Here is a 20,378-nt window from a genome sequence, read left to right as displayed (position 1 = left end):
TGTCACAGGTGGGAGACTTCACAAGTGAAGCCAAACCAGACCCAAAAAAAACCTATCTGACAAAGCCAAACAGTAAAATTCAGACCTGACCAAGGAGGACCAGCACTTGTGACAGCAGAAGGACCCCGAGGGAGCGGTGCTGGCTGGGCTGGGTAGCTCCAGCTCCGTGTCACTAAAGCCTGTAAAATGATGAGCAACAGAGAGCAGCACTGGAAAAACTGGACTGCAAGAAACGTCAGCATTTCTGTGATAAGCAACAGTGTGAAAACAAGCCAAAGCACAATCATTATCACCTCCATGGAAGTGTAAAACAGTATTTCCAGGGTGTCTCTTAGGAAGGCCTGGAGTGTAAGTTTTCCCTATGAGAGAACAAAGCCCTGTTCCCTCGCTGCCAAACTATGCTGGCTTAGTATGTAACAATTTAACTTTTTTCTTTAAAGAAAAAAAATAGTGCCAAAAAAAGCATATAGAGCTGTTTTACAAAAGAGACTTAGCAACTCCTTAAATAACTAGGAATAGAATTCAACATTTAATAAGACATTGACGTTTCTCAAGCAGTCAGACATGGAATAATGAGACTCAACAATGTGGAAAAATCCCATTAATACGTCTTTCAAGATATTTTGCTTTTCCAAGTAATTAATATAAAAAAACCTCCTAAAACCTGACCATGAACACAAAGCTATTGAACAAAACAGACATTTACTTTGATTATTTTCCTAGGTTGTATGAAAATACATCTAACATATTCATCTGAAAATTGTTTCCATGCTTGCTCATGTGATAAAAGAACAACAAATTCTGAAATTGGCTGTCATGTATCAGCTTTTTGCTGGAAAAGGAAAGACATTTTGCTACTTTGACGGGCAAGACACAAAGAACATCATTTAAGGCCACATAATATGCCACAGTTAGATGTTGTTTAGATTAATTTATAACAGAAAATCCTTCAAGTTGCTGAATGCTAAAAAGTATTAAGTTGCATCATGAGAAAGCTCAAGTCTTAAGGATTGTTTTACCTTGTATTTCAACAGTGGGAAAATGAAAACAATGTCACAACTTTTCTTTGTCTTCTTTTTAAAACAAAACTTTAGCCTGGTTTCCCAGGCTGCAGAGTAAGGTACAGAAGCCTTCATTACAATGCACCTAAACCCCACCTGTCCTGGTACAGAAACCAGAACTCTCCCAGATCACCACCTGAGTGCCTGAGCTGAGCTCACAGGGTTACGTGGCCAGTACGTAGCAAGGGAGAATATGATCCACATTCCTTCTCAAGATCAGTCTACAGGACGTGCCCAGCAGAAGGAATGAATTTCTAGGAACTCACAAATGAAGTCCCGGTCTGCAGTCTCAGGGATGCAGAACTCCGTGGGCCCAGAGAGTGGAGCAGTAAAGAGCAGGGAGAGGTAGAAGGAAGCAGAAGGTCAAACAGCCCCTGGCTCAGATCTGTTTGTGTGGACATAAAGAGTCTCTCTGTCCCCACAGGCAGACACAAGGGGTGGCTGTCCTGCATCCTGCCGTGCTGAATGTGCTTGTGAGCCCCGCAGAGGGGGCAGGGAGCTGTGGGCTCCGTGCCCCATCCCAAACCCCCATGGGTGCTGTCACTGCAGCAGTGCCTGTCAGTAACTGAGACAGTGGCTTCTGGAAGTGGGGATCTGCCTCTTAGGAACTGGGGCATCACTGTTCCAGAGTGACAGAGCTGTTACACCTACACGTGAAGAGGAAAAAGCAACAAAACAACTAAAAATATTAACAAATTATAAAAGCAATGGAATGTAAAGGAAAAATTTTATAATAACTTATTTAAATGCATTCTTACAAAGCCTTCCTTACATGGTATAGTATTTAAAGAATGGTCCCAATGACATCAAATTCCTTCATTTTGTTTTAAAGCAATGAGGAAAGTATTTCTGCTTTACTACCTGACCTCGTTTTCCTTCCCTTGAAGCCCAATACTAGAGAAACATCCATAATATCATTTTTTGGTTTTGATTTTAGGCACAGGACTGTTCTTCAGTCCCATGGCAGAGCAAAAGTTTCCCTCAAAATCAATTAAGGAATCTTGAATTTTAACTTGAGTGCAAGGCTTGGCATACCATTTTAAAAAATGCAAACATGTAACACTTGCCCTGATTTTGAACTGTGCTATTTCTTCAAAATTATTAAAAAAAAATTAACCTTCCAACAGTGTTTATAAAAACTGATTCAAAAAAACAAAGCATTTTGGTCACAAAACAGAAACCAAAGTGTTCAGCATAGGGCAATGCAACATCTATAACCTCTTTCAATTAATATTTTCTAATAAAACCAAAATTTTTATGTGTTGGGAATAAATGAGGATTTTAGTAATTCCAAAAACTAAATCAAATCCTGAAGAAATACCTTGGAAAAAACCCCATACACTTCCATGATACAGCAAGGCTTCAGTCTCAAAAGGGCTACACACAGAGTTTCTGCACTATTAAGGGCAAACTAAGCTAGAACATACACAAATGGCTAAATGGACATGGAGGTGCACGTGCTCTTTAGGAGGGTGGGTCACAATGGCACAACGCAAAACGTGCTTGGAACGCTGCCGAATCACACGCCAAGGACGTGCACTGGGAACTAAACTGGCAAAGATGTTTTTCTTTACCGTTTTTTCCTAGTTCTAGGATTATTTCCATCAATGCTAAGCCTTGTATATTCATCTCACTGTTAGTGAGAACCTAACGCTAACGGGAGTGAGGAATTCAAAACAACTTTGCTGACACAACAGTGGTGACAGGATAGTCGAGAGCAGAGCTCCTAAAAATGTAACAAAAAATTTCAGTCTGTCAAGTCAAGAAGCCTGTTTTATACAAACATTAGTTTTATACAAAAAGGAACAGTCAGGCTAAATTTCACATCAAAATTCTTATGTGCTTCTTCAAAAATCTATTTCACTTTTACTTAATTGTTTTGAATTTAGTTTTTGCACTTTAGTCAAGTTTCACTTTCTGTTTCATTCATGGGGGTGGTTTTGCTCCTTGTTGGGCATTTCTTGCATTATCATAAAGTTGAAATGCTTGGACTCCTAACATTCCAAAGAAAAGTTTGCCTCTGCATTTTACCTGACATTAAGGAAAAAAAAAAAATCAAGTAATCTTTTCCAAATAATAGCTTTTGTAAGATTTATTTTTATTAAGACACAAAAATCCTATATTATTGGGCCTAGATTGCAAGACAATATCCCTTTAAGTCCAGACCTGTACAGCTCTGCAAGATCAAGTAACTTCTATTTTGCTGGGATGAAATACAGGAAAAAACAGTATAGAAAAAAATCTCTTACAAAGTAAGATTCCCCCTCTCTGGTACAGGGTGTGCCTTTCCCACCACGCACCATATTTCTTGGTGGAAGGATATTTATGATTATGATAGCTTAAGAATCATTTTTGAAGAGCACAAACCAATTGTTGTGTGTGTGGCTGTAGCGAGAGACGCACCTGGGTCGTGACTGGCATTCAAGCACTTGCTCAAAAACACACAAGGCAAGCAAATCTCATTGGGACCACAGACCAAGCCATTTCTTACTCAAAAGGACTTGAGAACTAACAACTTCTTTCAAGGATATACTATTTTAAACATCTGTTGGTTGACAAATACTATCTCAACAAGACTATGTTTAAGCCTACCTGGTTTGATTTTAACCTACCTCCAACCTGCAAGTATTTTGGAGGGAACATTTTACATTCGTAACAATTCAAGTGTAACTGTAATGCTGAGTAATAAGCTTGGTTTGTCCTGAAGTTTGCTGAACTATGCAGTTCGTTATCAGTGCAGAAGCAGCAGAAGACTGCTGTGGTTGGCTCAGTGGATTTATAAAAACAAAACAAAAAAATCCCCCCCCATTGTAACCTTTACAGAATATATGTAAAATTGTGTCCTTCCCTGGTCATATTCACAACTTATCTACAAGATAGTGTTAGCAGTAGAAACTGCAGTCCATGACTATTTGCATTCAGCTCTCATCCATCTGTTCCTCTTTCTCCTAGGCTTGAACTTGTTCAGTTTTTTGCGGGGTTTCTCAGTCTTCTGAGTTTCAACAGAATCCACCCCGAGAACATGTTCAGAGCAGCATAACTGTCCATTCAACATGGAATTTAGTACTGTCCTGTCTTGGTGCTCCTTGCAGAAAGAGTTTGGGCAGAAGTGGCAGAAAGAAACAGAAGGTTTGCCACAAACATCACAGTGGTGCCAAGGACACTCCCACTTCCCTGCAATTGAAACCAAAGAGCCATTAGCGGGGAGTAAAACACGGCATCGTCTCTTAAAGAAGTTTTGTGTTGTAGCAGCTGAACACAGGCACAACTTTCCTGACAAAGCAAATGACAGCAACTACCGGGGCTGATCTCAACACTCAAAATGCTACATCATGCTTATGAAGCTCAGCTGGCAGCTGCAAGGAGCGGACTTGACACAACCTCATTTAAACACAGCAGTCAGCTCCAGCTAGAAGAAATGACTCAGGCTTCACTCAATAGCATTTTACAGAACTTGCAGGCTGGTAGAGCATCCAAACATCCGGTCAGCTGCTGCCTACCTTACAGCAGTCCCCTGACTGTTGCCAGTTTTGCTCAGGGATGACTGGTGTGCTTCACTTACAGCTGCTATTTCACCCCAGCATACTTTACCAGTCCTTGTTTTACTTGTTTCTGGGACAACAGGCTTTGCCTGCTTCCCTTGTTCATATCCCATGTGATATGGCTGACTGGGACTCGGTAACTCCTGTGATATCTGGAACCGCAACCTGATGTCTGCTGCTCTTACATTTCCCTACTTGCCTTGTTTCAGAAGCTGTTGCTGTTCTTCTGGTTTGAACTCAAAGGGCTTCATGCATTTCTTAGATAAAATCAACTTTCCTGTGGCAGGCCCACGGTGCTCCTACCAGGCGATGTACTCAATTACCTACATTTGTAAAACAAATGCCTCATTTTGCCAGAGAGGCAGGAGGAGGCCATCATTTTGTCTTCAAATCCAAGAGGAGCTGCTCCTACACGATGCAAAAACAAAGTTCCTGCCATACAAACCCAATGTTTTCAAGATGACAATCCTGACAAGGTTTCAGTGCAATAATTGAGGTACCTGCACAAGTTAGTTATACAAGTGTAAGACATGGGCTGACTCACCAAAAGGACGTTTCACCAAACCAAGACAGGAGAGATGATAAGCTTTAGTACAAGATTTCCTGTCACACAATACCAGCTGGCCTCCATCACCACAACGGAAACAATCATCTTCAGATTCTTTCTTCCCTTCATTTTTCATTCTGCGTCTCCGTGTTCTCTTTTTGGTCTTTTTGCCTTTTTCTTCTGAGGCATTAGTGGAAGAATTCTAAAAGAGTAAGATGTAAATCTGTAAATGCCAGTTTTGCAGAGGAAAAACATTACACAACCTAGCCAAGCTGTTGGCACACCTGCCAGACCATGCGCACAACCAAAAACTTGACTTGGGGCAGACCTGCCCAGTGCCCCACTGTACTCATCTGTGTTGACAAAAAAACTCACTCACCCTTGTGAAAAGTCATCTTCTCCCTACAGGACCTTTCTACTGCAAAACCCCCTTCATTTTCTCGTCACTGACAAAATTTCCAGTCTAATCTACCTGTGGCTAATTTACCCTCATTATGTACTTGCACCACCAATCACTTCAATATCCATTTTTCTCTTCCAGTTGTCAATAGCCATGCTGGAATTACTAAAAGCTGCCTCCATTTCTCTTTGAGGTACAGACAGCAGAACTTCAGGAACTGTAGGTAATGATGGAAAGAATATACCAACCTTATCCCTATTTCAATCTGACATTCTGCTGCTTGCACTTTAACTCTCCTTCACCAAATCATAATAAAATTTTGGATGATTTTTCCACATCCCTACCACCATTCCCTTCCTCTCACCCCAGTAACCACTATCTACTTTCTTTAAAATTAGCCCATTCTATCTACCAATGCAGACAGCCCCATTAAACTAAACTGTAACATTTAATTTCTTCATGGCTGGCTGTGTAAATGTTCACAAGCTTATGTGAAACCTCATTTAAGTCCATCTCTTAACAAAAACCAGCTGTGTGGGTTCTGAAGATTCCCAGTCCACCCTCTGAAGTGGCTGGTACTGAGCAGTGTGAAGGACCACAGGAAGGTGCAGCTTATCAACATCCACAGGTGGTACTTGTGCCTTCCCTCACACTCCTATGCCAGCCCTTCAGGAAGCTCCATCAACTTCTGCTGGATACAGGCTTCAAACTAACCTGACAGGGAATCCTACAGATTGTTTCTTGATATAGTTTGGTAGCATTTTTTCCTCATTTGAAACTCACATTTTTTATTCTTCAACTCATTGTTTTTTTTAGTGAATCTTAACAAAATAATCATACTTTAAGGTTTAGATGGGGAAATATAAACTAGAATGTCAGAATAATCTCACTGACTACAGTTAGGCACATTCTCAGTCAGTTTGAAGCTTCTACAACCCTTCCCCCGACAAGACTGTCAAAATCTCTTGATGTATTACTTGCCTTTGGTCTGTCCCCAAGAAATCCACTGCAGTTTGGGGCACCACATTTGCAGACTGTTTTTTCATTGCCCAGACAGTCAAGGTTGTAATTAAAAGTCAGCTCCGTCCCTGAGCATGAAAAGGACAAGGTAACAAATTCTATCAAAGTTATTACAATCAAATACAGTTTTTGCTGTCTGCTGTTTTGGGATTTGCTTGCTTCCCTCTCTTTACTGCTTGTAAGCACTAACAATGATTAACTAGATGCCCATATAACACGATGTCTTATGCAATTACATTTTAAAATAAATTCGTTTGACTTCACAAAACTGCGCTTGTGTCTGACCTACACACATATCTATCCACCCATCCAGCTAAATACAGCTATAGATAGGTATGTATGTGTGTGACCATGTGTGCACACAAACCAGAACACAGACACTTTTAAACAGCCTCCTACATCCACTCCTTAAGCTTATTATGTTCATGGAAAAGATGCATTTGAGAGCTCCAAAACAAAAACTTACTAAGGATACTTGCCCTAGAAGCAAGCAACAAAAAGCAGAAGACTCACAATTAAGAATCATTAAAGTATAAGGCAGATCACAAAGCATCTCCTCTGTGTGATGAGTTCTCTACAAAAATATTTGCACTGAATCAGTTAAACGATGACTGTCCCACTCATAACTGCACAAAAGGTTTAACTTAGGGAATGAAACCAAAGCCAAGCCGAGCTGATGTACCTGCAGGAATGTCACACACAGCAAAGAGCCCGACACGAGTGTCTCCATTCACTGTCCACTTTAGAGTTTCACAATTTGGTTGGCAGCTGTGATTCATAAACCGAGAATAGTTTCCTTTGGGGCCAGCATCAATAATACGGTCCTGGAGAACAAACCAGCAACAGGATGAATGTTTTTCCTCTCCCCTCTCACGAAACAAAAAAAAAGAAAAATCATCCATAACTGATTTCAGTAGTTGCATTCGGAACTGACATGGTGCTGCTATCCAGAGCACAGAAGCCAACTGCTGGTACATGTTGTATTGGAAACCGTAGTGTCCCACATGGCCTGGAATGTGACACTCCCAAAGCAATACTCGTGCTCTAGCTCACATTTTCCTAGCACCCATCACAGCCACATGGCAGGATAAGTGCTCTTGTGAGCATTGTGGTGGGCATGTTAAGGAACCCCCTCCCCCAGGAAGCCTCAAAACTTAGACTCAGTCCCTTTACCATTTACTTTGCATTCACAAAGCTGTGAGGCATCTACAAGTACTGCGCTTTGTGGCATTTACCAAGTCACTGCATGATTACTTCCACAGATTACTAGTTTCTCACCAGATTTCTTTCCTCAAATCAGCCTAGTTTACAAAAACAAGCTCTTGGTAAGCTAAAAACATCCCATCCCTACACACAATTGCTTTTTCATTTCTATCTCCACCAAATACACCAAACATTAACAAAATAAAATGAAGTCTTGAAATTGCCAGAACTGTGTTTCTTTGCAGACCTGCTTGAGAAGGCTCTGCTTATTTATGAAGTATTATTATGGTTTCCTTCTAGCTCATTTTCATAATGCACATGTACAAGTATCATGCCTGTGTGCACATATTTCACTGCATGGGCAGCTCAGCCTCATAATGGCATTGGCGCTTTTGGCAAAATAGACCCACAATGAACGTTTATTAATTACAGTAGGAGTCAAATACATATTCAGTTCAGATATTTAACACACTGACATTGTATGTCAATCTAGTAGAGGGCTGAGAAACTTTTAAAGTGTTCAGAGAAACGTGGTTTCATCATCCTGTGGGGTAACTCCTGTGCAGGAACTCCTCAGTTACAGGACTAATGAAAACAGCAGGTGTGGAAATGCAGAGCAAGAGTCTTGGGAAAAGTAATGGTGGTTGGGACTGAAAAAGATGCAGGACTGGCAGCCAGCTCTTGTTTATCTCCTAACTAGCTGTCTGGGGACTGAAGTAATATAACATAGATATAATGTATAACTCCTGCTGTCCAGGTTCTTCACTTTCTCCCCCTCCTGAGGAAGAAAATACTCAGAGGTGTGCACAGAACCACAGGTGCTGAATTATTTTGGTGTGTTAATTAATGTGCTGCAACAATTTGCTGCAAATCAATTTGTGGAAGGCTGGCTGGCTACTAACACAGAGAGTGCTTTCAGAAAAGAGTTTCTACAAAAGCACAAGCCTAGTTTTGTTATAAACAAAGCAAGGGACAGATGGCTGCAAAAAATATTAAATGCCCTATATAGGACACAGCCTCACAATTCTATCCCACATTCTCTCAAGTGAGAATTTTATTTTCTGCTGTTGAAATTTTAGTAGAAGTATTGCTAACAGCAATTCCTTCCACTGTATCACTACTATTCCCCCAAACTTCACACTTCATTTTAAGACTAGGCAGGTAAGTACTTTGTACTTACAGGTACAGGTAAGCACTGTACTTAATCAAGCAGCCTATAGACCTTAATATGTAATTTATTACGTAACACAGAACTAAGGAGATTCACTATGTACATACAGAATGGAGAGAGCAGGCAAAGAAAATGCAACGCTGTGAATATATGAAACTGTGGTATGTCAAAAGTAGCAGAGTGCCCTACCACGGTGATCAACAGAAAAAGAGGTCAAAGTAAGGTTGTAAGTAAATAATGGCAAAAACCATCAAATACCCTACCTTATCAATAGTAAGCATATAGAAGTGGGTGATGTCATTTTCATGTGCATATTTGATTCTTGCCATACATTCCTCTTCATCAATCAGCTCTCCCACATACTCATTGACAAACTCCCCCTGAAAGGCACCAAGCATCACTAGTGAAGTATATCCCAAACCCACAAACAGCATTGCAGGTCACCGATTCTCTGCTGGGTAAGAACAATTCCTACCTTTTTGATATCCCTCTTGGCAACCAGACCCCACCCTTTGCCATCAGTTTTGATGATCTTTGTCTCAGGGTACTGACGCTTCGTAAAGCACTGGTTCTGGCACCGCTCTCCCGCCGGACAAACTTGTGGGTGGCACTCGTACATCAGCATCCGATTGAGGCACTCGGAATCGAAGCCACAAGGGTTTTCATCCGTGGGTTTGCAGTTGCACTTGGGAATCTCAGATATATCAGCAGTGTATATCTGCACTTTACCACAAGGTTTATTCACCTGAAAAATACATTAAAATAGTTCAAATATGACTTTAGAACCGTTATTTTTATTGTAAGAGTTACAGTTACATAGTGGTTGCTAATTTGCTTTTGCACCACTAGATGTTTCCAAAGCAAAATTTTACCATCTCGTGACTGGGAAAGCACAGTTACCATCATTACAACCTGACCCCATCTCACTGCTCAGCTCAAACCTTCGAGTACCCAGTGTCATTTCCTCAAACTTTACCTTAATATGTTTGTATGGTGGAGGTTTACGTTCACTCTCCTGGGTTTCTTTGGCTTCTCGCTGTAGCTTTATTTCTCGAAATCGAGCTTCAGCTTCTTGCAAAGCTGAAAAAGATTGCAGCATTAAGAGAAATGCCAGAAAGAGGATTACTCCCCCCAAACTGACTTGCTCATTCCCATGTGTGTTAAAACAAAGCATTGTCTACTTCTTAGTCCCACCATTCAATTTTCTTGCAAACAATGCTTCTAGAGTGTTAATGCTCTTAACAGATGTATAAATTCTACTCTTTTAGTCTCCCAGTCTGAGAGAGTCTACTCCCTCAGTCTTTCTTTATAGCTTTCCAGAAAATAAAAATCATCAGATATAATTTCAGTCAGATCCCAGTCTTTTACAAGACATGAAAATGTTCTCATGCAAAGATAGTAATAGTGACTGCTGCCCAGGACACCACAAATTTTTTAATTCAGTATTGTAAAACAGATGTTCAAAACCCAAGGCTATGTGTGAAGAAAGCAAAGCATGCATATCCTAGGATTATTTTTGTTTACTTTTAGCTATGTACCATTTTTGAAGACTTTTCCAATTCCTTTGATCCCTTGGTATCTACTCCCTCTGTCTCCCTCCATGTAAGGGAACACCCGTGCTTGGTGCGTCCAATAGTAATCCTTAGAACCAAAGAAAAACACAGGAAATTCTCCGATTTCATGCTTCATTTTCTGGATATTTGGGGGAACGTTTTTCGGATGGCAAACTTCTGCAGGCCACCATCTAGCACAGAAGTACAAATAAAAAAATACAGCATTTTAGTCAGGCTCTTTCTGCAAGAGACAGTTTAACAACATCACTTGAAACAGCAGTAACTGATTATTATTTCCAATATCCAAGAGGATTTAAAATCCTTTTCTCCCCTCTCTCAGTAGAGAGTGAGAGAAGACTAGAAAAGGAAAGCCTGACACTCAGATCAGTGGGACTTCACCTGCCTGCAAGGTAAGCACACACACAGGACTTCCTGTGTCTGGGTGGCAAAACCGTCATCTTTACAAGGCCTGCAATTACTGTAATTGTCTAAGATCAAGAGAAGGTTGATAACACCCATTAATGTTACAAGGATAACCCCCAGTTACCTCTATCTCACTCAAATCTCATCCAAGTGTTAAACACCAACAACCTGAGTAACTGATGTCCCAGCCTGCAAGGGAGTAATTTAGCCAATTACCAGTTAGACCAATTTATTGGCAGGGATCTCTGAAACCAACAGGGGTTGATAGCTCATACACTGAAGGCAGAAGTCAGAAGACTCAAGGAGTCCTGTATGGGTAATGCCTTGGCCAAGAGCAACAGCAAAGCTGCAAGTCTTTGAACCTGAAGCTTGCAGGGAGGTGAGGTCTTTAGTTCAGAGAGCAGTGAGAAATCAGTGTGCAGCAGGACTGGCCTACAGGAGCAATCAGTTGTATGATCCTTAGTTAAACATGCCAGTACTGTAAAACAACACAAATTCCTTCATCAGACCTGTAATTTCCCAGTTTAACCCAAATAATATCCTGGAAATGGAGCTTCTTGCCCGCCCTGCAGTCGTTGCAGTACCAGCTCCCATCTGGCATTTCGATGTTTAAGCAGTCAGGGTGAAAGGCTGCCGGGCACGACTCGCAGCACAGCAAACTTCCGCCTGCAGAGAGGCAAAAAAAGGAAAAAAGAAAAGGTTGGGAAACATCAAGATCAAAATAAAAGTTTTGCATTCCAGACAGGTTTGAAATGATACACATGTGGTAGGTTCAGTTAGAAAATAAATGGTTAAAATATGCTGACCCTCAGCAACAAATACACACATCACTTAGTTGGGTACAGCAGCCAAAAGGTCCTGACTAATTTATATGCCTGGCAGACTCAGGTTAGTAACACATGCAAAATAACAAGCAAGCTGGTGATAAAAACGCCAGAATAATGCACAAATTATAATTACTTTGCTGTACTTTAATGACTACAATATGTTCAACATAGTTTTAATATATATTAACATTTCTATGTAGGAAAAATTTAAACCACAACAGATACTTGTAGGATTTGGGGGTTTTTTCCCCCCTCAGGGGGAGAAGGAACAAGGTTGTTAGTTTGTTCCACGAATTATCAAGTGGAACGTTGGCTGCAGCTTAAAAGCTGCTATGTTGCATATTAATTTGTTAACAAATCAGGTAGAGTTTCACTGCTACAAGTTTAATCAACACTACGCATTTTGTGGTTCTCAGTAAGGAACAGATTCATTGTACAGGATAAAATGAAACACCCTTAATTAGTGGCAATCCCGGCAACAACTAATACTGACTCAATTTTCTGTCTGCTGCTAAACTAAGAGCAACTCTTCAAATATTTACGGTGCAATATTACATATTAGCAATAAAGAAACACAAAAAGCTTTAGTACATTGAACACAGGGGAAAGAACACAGAAATACTCATTAGGTATCTCTTGTAAAGAATTAAATCAGGCTTCTGGTTGTTGGATAAAGCCCAAGTAAAACTAATTATTTCTGGAAAAAAAAGGGTATTTAAAGCCCTGAAGCAGCATAAGCCAATCTGACATCACAGCAAAACCTAACAAAGCCTAACTTCATATGCACAGTTCTAACGATTTGCTATAAACAGATTAGAAAAACAACACTTAAACTGAAGAATAAAATGAAAGAAAAAAAAAGTTTTGATGCTGCATTTCTGGAGGAGTTCCCCACCCGTTTACCTTTGGAACACACAAAGCACCAGCTGACATTGACATGGGCATGGTGGCTCTTCCCCTTCATGGCAGTGAAGTGGTTGGTGCACACGATGCTGTTGGAGGCGATGACGGCGCATCCCGCGGCAATGCAAACGTCCCCGGCGTGGTACGCGACGGGGCAGCGCACGCAGCGCATCATCTTCCCTGGCAAAGCACAACACTCACGGGTTACCTTGGGACAAAACTGACTTGCAGTGAAGCACAATGCTGCCGTGTTACTTTGGGACAAAACTGACTGGTTATTTCAGCAAAAAGGATGGTAGTGCTCAGACACCCTATATGCACGCGCAAAACTCCAGCCATTATGTTTTCAACGCTTGCAACAATACTGAATTAATAAAGGTTTTTAGAGAACCCTACACCCAATTTAAAGCACTCTAAGACTTTAATTATGAACACCAGGGTAGACCAGCTCTTCCTTAGTCATGTAATTCTGCCTGCAAATGTTGCCCAAAGCTAAAAACCTGCACAGAATCAAGTGTCTCCACTTTCATTGAGCCTTGCTAAAGTGTTTGTACATTCTCAGGTCCTGCCCTCACTGCTTGGCCTCTCTCCTCATCCTCTATGCATTCTAGATCTCATTCTCTCTTGAGAAGAAAACATGGCTAACTATGGATAACTGAAAGCTAGTTAGAAAGAGAACACAAACAAGGGAAATAATAAAACTGACTAAAAATTATTCTATTAGTACTTTTTTAAGAATTCTGAATCAGTCGCTAGTCCATTTATGCCTAACAAAACTGCAGCTAGCAGCTCTCAAATGGACACATTCCTTACCTTAGCATACCATAAATAAAATTAATTCATCAGTCACAAAAACGTAAAATCAAACTACCTTTTGAAATTCGTGGATGTGAGGGGTTACTAACATGACAACTGAGGCAGCTGTGGAGTGGACACCGAAACCCCCTGTTCTCGAACACAGTGAGATGAAATTTTTTCACACAAGCTTCGTGGTAGAATTTTCCGCAGTGAGACACAACACAGCGTTTCACATCTGCCTTTCTCTCCTTACACACAAAACAGGTGTGCACACCTGGTGGCAAAAGAATAAACAGAATGTAACTCATTTTTCATCCAAACACATGACTTTAAAACACTTCTCTCGTGCCTTTATGTTATGCATGAGGGAGTTGCTTTTGTTGCGTGCAGGAGGCTTTTTCAGCAGATCAAATTGCATTACTTGATGTTGCAGATATTCCTATCGTAACAACTTGGTACAGCAACTATTTACCTTAGCTCTTTAGTATTAAATACTGATCTGCTCAGATACAAATAAAGTTACAAAGCAAACCCATTTGCAGTTGAAGTATACACAACAACACCCAAAGCCGCACCAATCTGATTTTACGTTCTTATTTATAAGTCTCAGTATGCCAGGACAACTATGAAATTTTAAAATTTTTTTAAACCAATGAAATAGGATGATGGGTTGTCTGTGGTCCTGTGAAATTTCAAGCAGGACCACAAACCAAAGACAAGCATCCTCTAATCTTTTTTCTGGACTAGTTGGAACAGCTTTATTTTGAAGCAGCAGTTCCAACAAGGTTTACTGCATGTACTGAAATGAGCTTATGAGCCAGAACACAAATCTTATGAAAAGTTTTGAGATTAAGAACTTCTAAGCAGTTATTACAGGATTAAAAGCAAATGAAATTAATAGCAATAAGGTAGTCTTTTAACAGGAAAAGCAAAAGATTGATATAGACACACAAAGGACTGAAAAAGAACTTAAAATGTTTCACTCGCCGCTCTTTTTCTAGGATTTCTTAAGTCTTTGTGAGAGACTTTAAATCTCATCTGTAATTGTAATCAGAGAGCAAATAATCTGTAGTTATTAAGGCAATGGAATTCTGATTAAATTAGCCACGTTGCAAGAGAGTTCTCACTGAAAATAGGGTGAACTTTGTAAAACATGGCACACTTAGTGGTACTCTATGAACTCCCACCCTGTCAGGTCCAAAAGGACAAATAAGGGTTCTCAGAGGATACATACTCTGCCCAGGAGGATGTCCTAGAGCAATGGATGGGAAAACTATAACTTTTTTTATTTTTAATTAATAGAAAGGGACAAACTTGCCTGATGTACATTCACTACAAATGAATTTTCCTGCTGGTCTTCCAGAGAGCCCAAGGCAGCTTACATGAAAAGCTCGATAGCAAAGTCCTTCACACAGTAGGAGATCACCTGTTTTTTCACACAGCTTTTACAACACAAAGGCATTGAATGTTAAAGAAAAGTTCATATGTGGAAAAAAAACTGTTTTCTTTATTCCTTTTCATACACTGCTCCTCAAAATATCTTTTCCCACTGTTGAAATCAAATTTAACGAGTGAAAGATAATTTTACAAGCATCGTCACATGCCCTGGCTTCAAGTTGAAACAGGTAACAGAATCATTAAACCACTAGAAATATCCCTCCCAGACCATGGTTCAGGAGTAAATACAACCTGACAGAAAAAAAGGAATAGAAAAAAAGCTTTAAGAAATATTCCCTCAGCACACTGATGCATCTAAGTAGGGTTAAAAAGCATCCTTCCTTTCCTTTTCCTTGGCAAAAGGAAATCAGTTCAGTTGGCACAATGATACTTCTGTGTCTGATTAGTTAGCAGTGATACATGCATAACTAAAGATGAACCGAACAACAGTGTGGCAGAATTTAAGGACTACCCAACATTTATAGATAGATACAACCTCATCCTCACTATGTACAAAAAATGGAAATGTAACTGCTTGCCCAGTCTCATGGAAACAAATTTGATCTGTCTACTTGGATTGTGCTATCATTTCATAGCCTAAGAGCCCTTCTAGAACAGTTTGAGAAAGGCTTTTGCTTTCAGTTGCTTCCCACCCGCACATCACAGCAGAGCAGTGCTGCTATCTCTGCTGCACACAGAGCACAAACCCCACTGGGCTGGACTTCTTCCTCTGAGCTAACAGAGAAACCAGCATCTCTTCTGTATCAGCTAACCAGTCACCTGGCAACACTCATGTGCTTCTTCTGAGGTACAAATTATGCTTATCTTACAGACCTGGAAACTCAAGCAGAAAGGCTAAGTCACTTACTGGAGGTCAAGAAAAATAATAATTAGGTATTAAGAATTCCATTTACTGCCATGGCAACCTCATCACAAACAGACATCTCAGACTCCCATGATAAACCTGTTTCTGGCCTAATATTGTCATTTTCATATTTAATAAGACCTTTTCTAGGAAAGCTCGGGAAACAGCCCAGCTAACGTCTCTCACCTGACACACATATTCTTTTTTTGTTCCTGCTCCTCGCTCAGATTTTTTGGATGATATAGACACTTCAGTCTGAGTCTCATCAGCACTTTCATAGGGGGACTCTGAGCGCTCATCTCCTTGGCCATCGGAGATCTGAAGATTAAACACAGGTGTTAGAGAAAGCAGCCACAGATGGTCAGTTTTGCACAGAGTAATAACTGATGGAAGCAAACACACTGCAATTCAGACTAGCAGATTTAGGCACGCTCTTCTGGTTTTGTTTCCCCCACCTTCAAAGGAACACCTTGATTAAAACCAGAATATGCATTTGTGGAAGACTCACAAAAAGGACTATACAACAATCCCCCTCACCAGCAACTCAGTAGCAGCCAAAACAGAACACCAAAACTTTGTAACATGGCATTTTATTTATACTCAGTTCTGTAATACAGTTAGCAAGAAGTGCCTAGCCATAACACAGGGGTATCTTCAAATCCCTTGATTAAAGTTTGAGCATGTGGTTTATGAGAATGCAACAGTCAATTTTTAAAAAGAAACTTGGTAAACTCCAAGTTGCATATAAGTCTCTGACCCAAGTATTCTCCAAGAAAAGTGTGAACAGCATATAGAAGAGAAGAAGAAAAGAACAAGCAGCTCTCAATATGTTTAAGGAACATTACCACCAACAATAAACTCAAAATACTAGAGAAGATAGCCCTCCCTGCTATGGATATATCTTATATAACAGACCTAGATGTAATAAATATGGGGTGTTTTTAAAAATAGTTGTAATTTACTTTAAAAAAACCCCATCCTTAGTAACATATTTAAAAGAAAATACAGGGTGGTTTTCAGTTCAGTAGAATTGATGGAGGTAATGGACAACCAAGTCATTTGTCTCATCTCACATTACACCAGAAGATGCAGAATTTCATGCTGTTGCCCCCAGATGGTACTCAGTGAGTTGTGCCTAAGTATATTCTCCAGGAGAACACCACAATTTGGAATTGCAAAAGGATGCCATCACTTCTCTTCAAGCTCATTCTAATGGTTATTCACGCATACCATCAAAAGTGCTGCCTCCTGTCCCTTTTGGGTTGTCTAACTGCAACTCACAGGTGATGATGCTTTCTCCAGGCATTTCAGCTATATTAAAAGTCCCTTGGAAGCAGACATTTTCCTCCTGTGGAAGCAGGCTGCAATTAAGCCCGTTTCAATCCTTTTTGTTCCGCCCTCTAATTTTCTTCCTAGGGGACTTTTTCCAGTATCTAGAGCATTTTAGTGGGGTTTCTCTAAACCTTTTCTGTGTTTTAAAAAGGCTGTTGAAAAATCAAGCATGAGAACTGGAGGCAATAACCCATAAAAACCCAACATGATGCTATTCTTCTCCACTTCTGCTCTGCTGTGCAAGAATCCCCCCAAGTCTCTTCAATACAGCACTGAAACTCACTCTAAATTGCTGTGCTATTTAAGAGATCATTTTGCCAATAGCCATTTGTCAGGATACAGACACCACTTTATATGAAGAATTTATTCTCTGTTTTCAGACACAGAATCTCATATTTATCTACAGTAAACCACCTTTTTCTAAAATCGGCCCAGCTACATGCTGGAGACAGACACATGCAAACCCCCTATCAACCAATCCATGTAATGTACAAATTTATTAGAGGTGATTTATTTTGAAATCAGAAAGAAAAATGTAAGACCAAACCAGGTCTAGACTTAGTCTTCATAAAATCCCTTTAGAAACATTGGTTTTGAGTGATTAATTCTCACTGCTGCTGCCAGCTAACTTGCATTCCTCCATTTAACATTTGCTTTCCTTGATCACATCTAAAAATATTTTATAAATTGGATCAGACTGACAGCTGCTGGTTGGTTGGTGGGTTTTTTTTCCCACATTACTTGCAAGGGTATAAATTCATCTCCTCAGTGCAAATAAATACTATTAAAGCGATTCATACCTCCAGTTCACCTATGAATATTTCTACAGCTGGAGTGACTTGGGGATTCTGCCCAACCATTTCACAAGTGGTTAAAAGAAACTGCACGTAAAGTCATTGCTTTGTTCAGGCACCAGGAAATCTCTGTACCCTGGAAGGAGCTGTGAAATAGTAAACTGCAAATGTGACCTGAGTGCAAGGCCAGGAGCAGCCAGTTCTTGATGGGAAGGGGCAGATAAAGGAAGGCAGCGTGGGAGCACATCAAAAACACAAAACCAGTTTCCCTTATGGTTTAAGTAAACTTACACACATGCTCATTTCTGTTTAAACTATTCCCACAGAAACATTAATTAGTGTAAGCAGTGCACTGCTCTAACATTTTTAGTACCTCATTATATTCCTGTTTGAACTAGCCAGAATTAGTCATGGTTAGAAAAGAAAAAAGGAAAAATAAGCTGGAAGGTCTTAGATCTGTATTTCTTTCCTACTTAAAAACACAGCAGAACAAAACAAAGCAACGCAAAACAAGCAGTCTTGCTATAACCCGACACTAGGTTTCCCACCTTTTCCCCACACCACAAAACACCTAAACCCCGAGAAAACCCATTTGTGCAGCACCCCTTGAGTTAATGCAGTGTTCCCAGCAGCAAAAGCCATAGAGCCTTGCCCTTGAGGAAGGTGCTCCTCTTCCTCCAGCACACTGCTTTTGAAGACAGAGCAGAGAAATAGAACATATTCAGTGATAAATATATTCAGTCAAGAGAGTAAGTCAAAGTCATGCTTTCCAAGATTTTCCTTGGTTTATACACTCCATTCAAACGAAGGATGCAGACCTCTGTATGGAAACAGAACCCTATTGGCAGAAGGCAGTTTTTCAGAACCCCCTAGATATGGGTGACAAAATCCCAGCCATTTGTGAACCTCAGGCTGACATCAATTTTCCTACAGAAGAGAGATTTTACCGCCCCAGAACTAATGCACAGCCCTTTATTTAAATTAAATGGTTACTGAGCCAAAAAAATGAGCAGGGCTGGCAAGAATCAAACCCGAGATCACAAATGCAACCACAAAAGCCAAATACTATCAGCCCATTCAAGATAAAACTTGGCAATTTACACCCACCTATGCATTAATGCCAGTTTCAAGCACAAATACCAATACACAGAGCATGAACAAAATACCCTCAGCTCATCAACTGAATGGCTACCAGGCTGAGAATATCTTTCAAAATCTCTCCTTTACAGCTGTCAGGAGCCTCACACATGTTACAAATCAAATGCTCTATTAACCACCAGTTTTGTAACACACAGACAAAACCAGATACCTGCTTATGGCTCTCTCAGCTCCTAAGAGTCACTACATTCACAGGCAGCTCAGCAATACACTCCTGTGGCCTGGTGCAGGCTGCAGAATGCATCTCCTCGTCCCTGCCACCATGACCAAAGGTTTAACCATCATCTCCAACAGCCATAATCCATGCACTGCTCACACACACTTCACTCCCATCCCAGATTTCACAGTTCAGGGCCCTAATAAGTGGGAAGGCTAACAGATTCCCTGTTGTACGAAAGGGAAGCATTTCTTTTGGATAATTCAATTTAATCCTTATTTTCATCTTGCAGAAGGCGAAGTCTCTACCAGACATCTCTGGGGAAAGCTCCCTCTATGAAGAGAGCTGGAATTCAACACTCAGCTCCTGAAGTTATCCCAGAATAGCCAATGGAAATATCAGGGAAGTAAAACAGCATGTGTTCCTTGAGGCCTACGGAGAAGAGGCCGAGACAACCCTTCATCCAATGCTTCTTCGAGAGGACTTAGAACCTAAGAGAGGTACAGCATGAGGTAGTTGGGAAAACTCTATTTGTACCCCAAGCAAGCTGTAGCAGCACTAACAGGTTCTGATTCATCCGGGGGACACTGAGTTTTGCAATTAAAATACATGTAGATTGAAACAGTCACTACATAAAGATGATTTAGAAGATCGCTAGAAATCAGTTCATGCTGATGTGACACAGCCACCTCTGCAATGAGACATAACACTTCTGTGGGTGGTTAACACAACTTCCCACAGTGGAAGGTCTAACAGGTCACATACCAGAGCCCAAATCACAGCCTTCAATACAAATGTGGACAGGTTTTGGGGGGCTTGTTACTTTACTTGTTGAGTTACAAATATAAATCTTTCCCTTGTAATCATGCCAGAGCTTGTCTTGTCCTTATTTTTGTAATATAATCCTCCTAGCAAAGTAAAGTGTATATAATTAACTCTTCTGACATTCAGGCCAAGGTTCAAAGTAATCAACATTTAGATTAGTGGCAAAATGTATTAATTGGCAAATTGTAGCTATTTTATTCTGCTTTACATTTGGAGTAATTTCTTATTTCTCATAAAGGCAAAAGACTGTTTTAAAGAGTGTAAATTTAGGGGAAAAAAGCCAAGGCTGTCCACTTCAGATTTTTAGCAAGTGCCAAGTTTCTGCACTGAAATTGTACCTGAACTCTTATCATCATCTCCAC

General features: G+C 40.4%; 1 protein-coding gene and 1 non-coding gene across 9 annotated transcripts in view; both read right to left on the bottom strand.

Annotated features, from left to right (window-relative positions):
- Positions 1-501: 501 nt before the first annotated feature.
- Positions 502-20,378, bottom strand: part of NSD2 (nuclear receptor binding SET domain protein 2) — a 99,733-nt gene continuing 79,856 nt past the window's right edge. For 7 of the 8 annotated variants that reach the window (XM_032110061.1, XM_032110063.1, XM_032110062.1 and 4 more), the window contains 13 exons: positions 15,937-16,068; positions 14,767-14,890; positions 13,522-13,722; positions 12,651-12,830; positions 11,430-11,586; positions 10,483-10,688; positions 9,921-10,024; positions 9,420-9,689; positions 9,208-9,324; positions 7,253-7,394; positions 6,532-6,638; positions 5,148-5,352; positions 502-4,235 (listed from right to left, as the gene is read on the bottom strand). In XM_032110061.1, the coding sequence (XP_031965952.1) occupies positions 3,970-4,235; positions 5,148-5,352; positions 6,532-6,638; positions 7,253-7,394; positions 9,208-9,324; positions 9,420-9,689; positions 9,921-10,024; positions 10,483-10,688; positions 11,430-11,586; positions 12,651-12,830; positions 13,522-13,722; positions 14,767-14,890; positions 15,937-16,068 (2,211 nt within the window). In that variant the 3' untranslated portion in view covers positions 502-3,969. The remainder of the gene's footprint in view (positions 4,236-5,147; positions 5,353-6,531; positions 6,639-7,252; positions 7,395-9,207; positions 9,325-9,419; positions 9,690-9,920; positions 10,025-10,482; positions 10,689-11,429; positions 11,587-12,650; positions 12,831-13,521; positions 13,723-14,766; positions 14,891-15,936; positions 16,069-20,378) is intronic. The other variant, XM_032110065.1, reaches the window with a different exon arrangement.
- On the bottom strand, positions 7,547-7,677 carry LOC116444878. The gene has a single exon (XR_004240566.1).

The sequence above is a fragment of the Corvus moneduloides genome, chromosome 5 (genome assembly GCF_009650955.1).
Source record: "Corvus moneduloides isolate bCorMon1 chromosome 5, bCorMon1.pri, whole genome shotgun sequence".
Taxonomy (NCBI): domain Eukaryota; kingdom Metazoa; phylum Chordata; class Aves; order Passeriformes; family Corvidae; genus Corvus; species Corvus moneduloides.
This window is presented reverse-complemented; position numbering and strand designations above follow the sequence as displayed.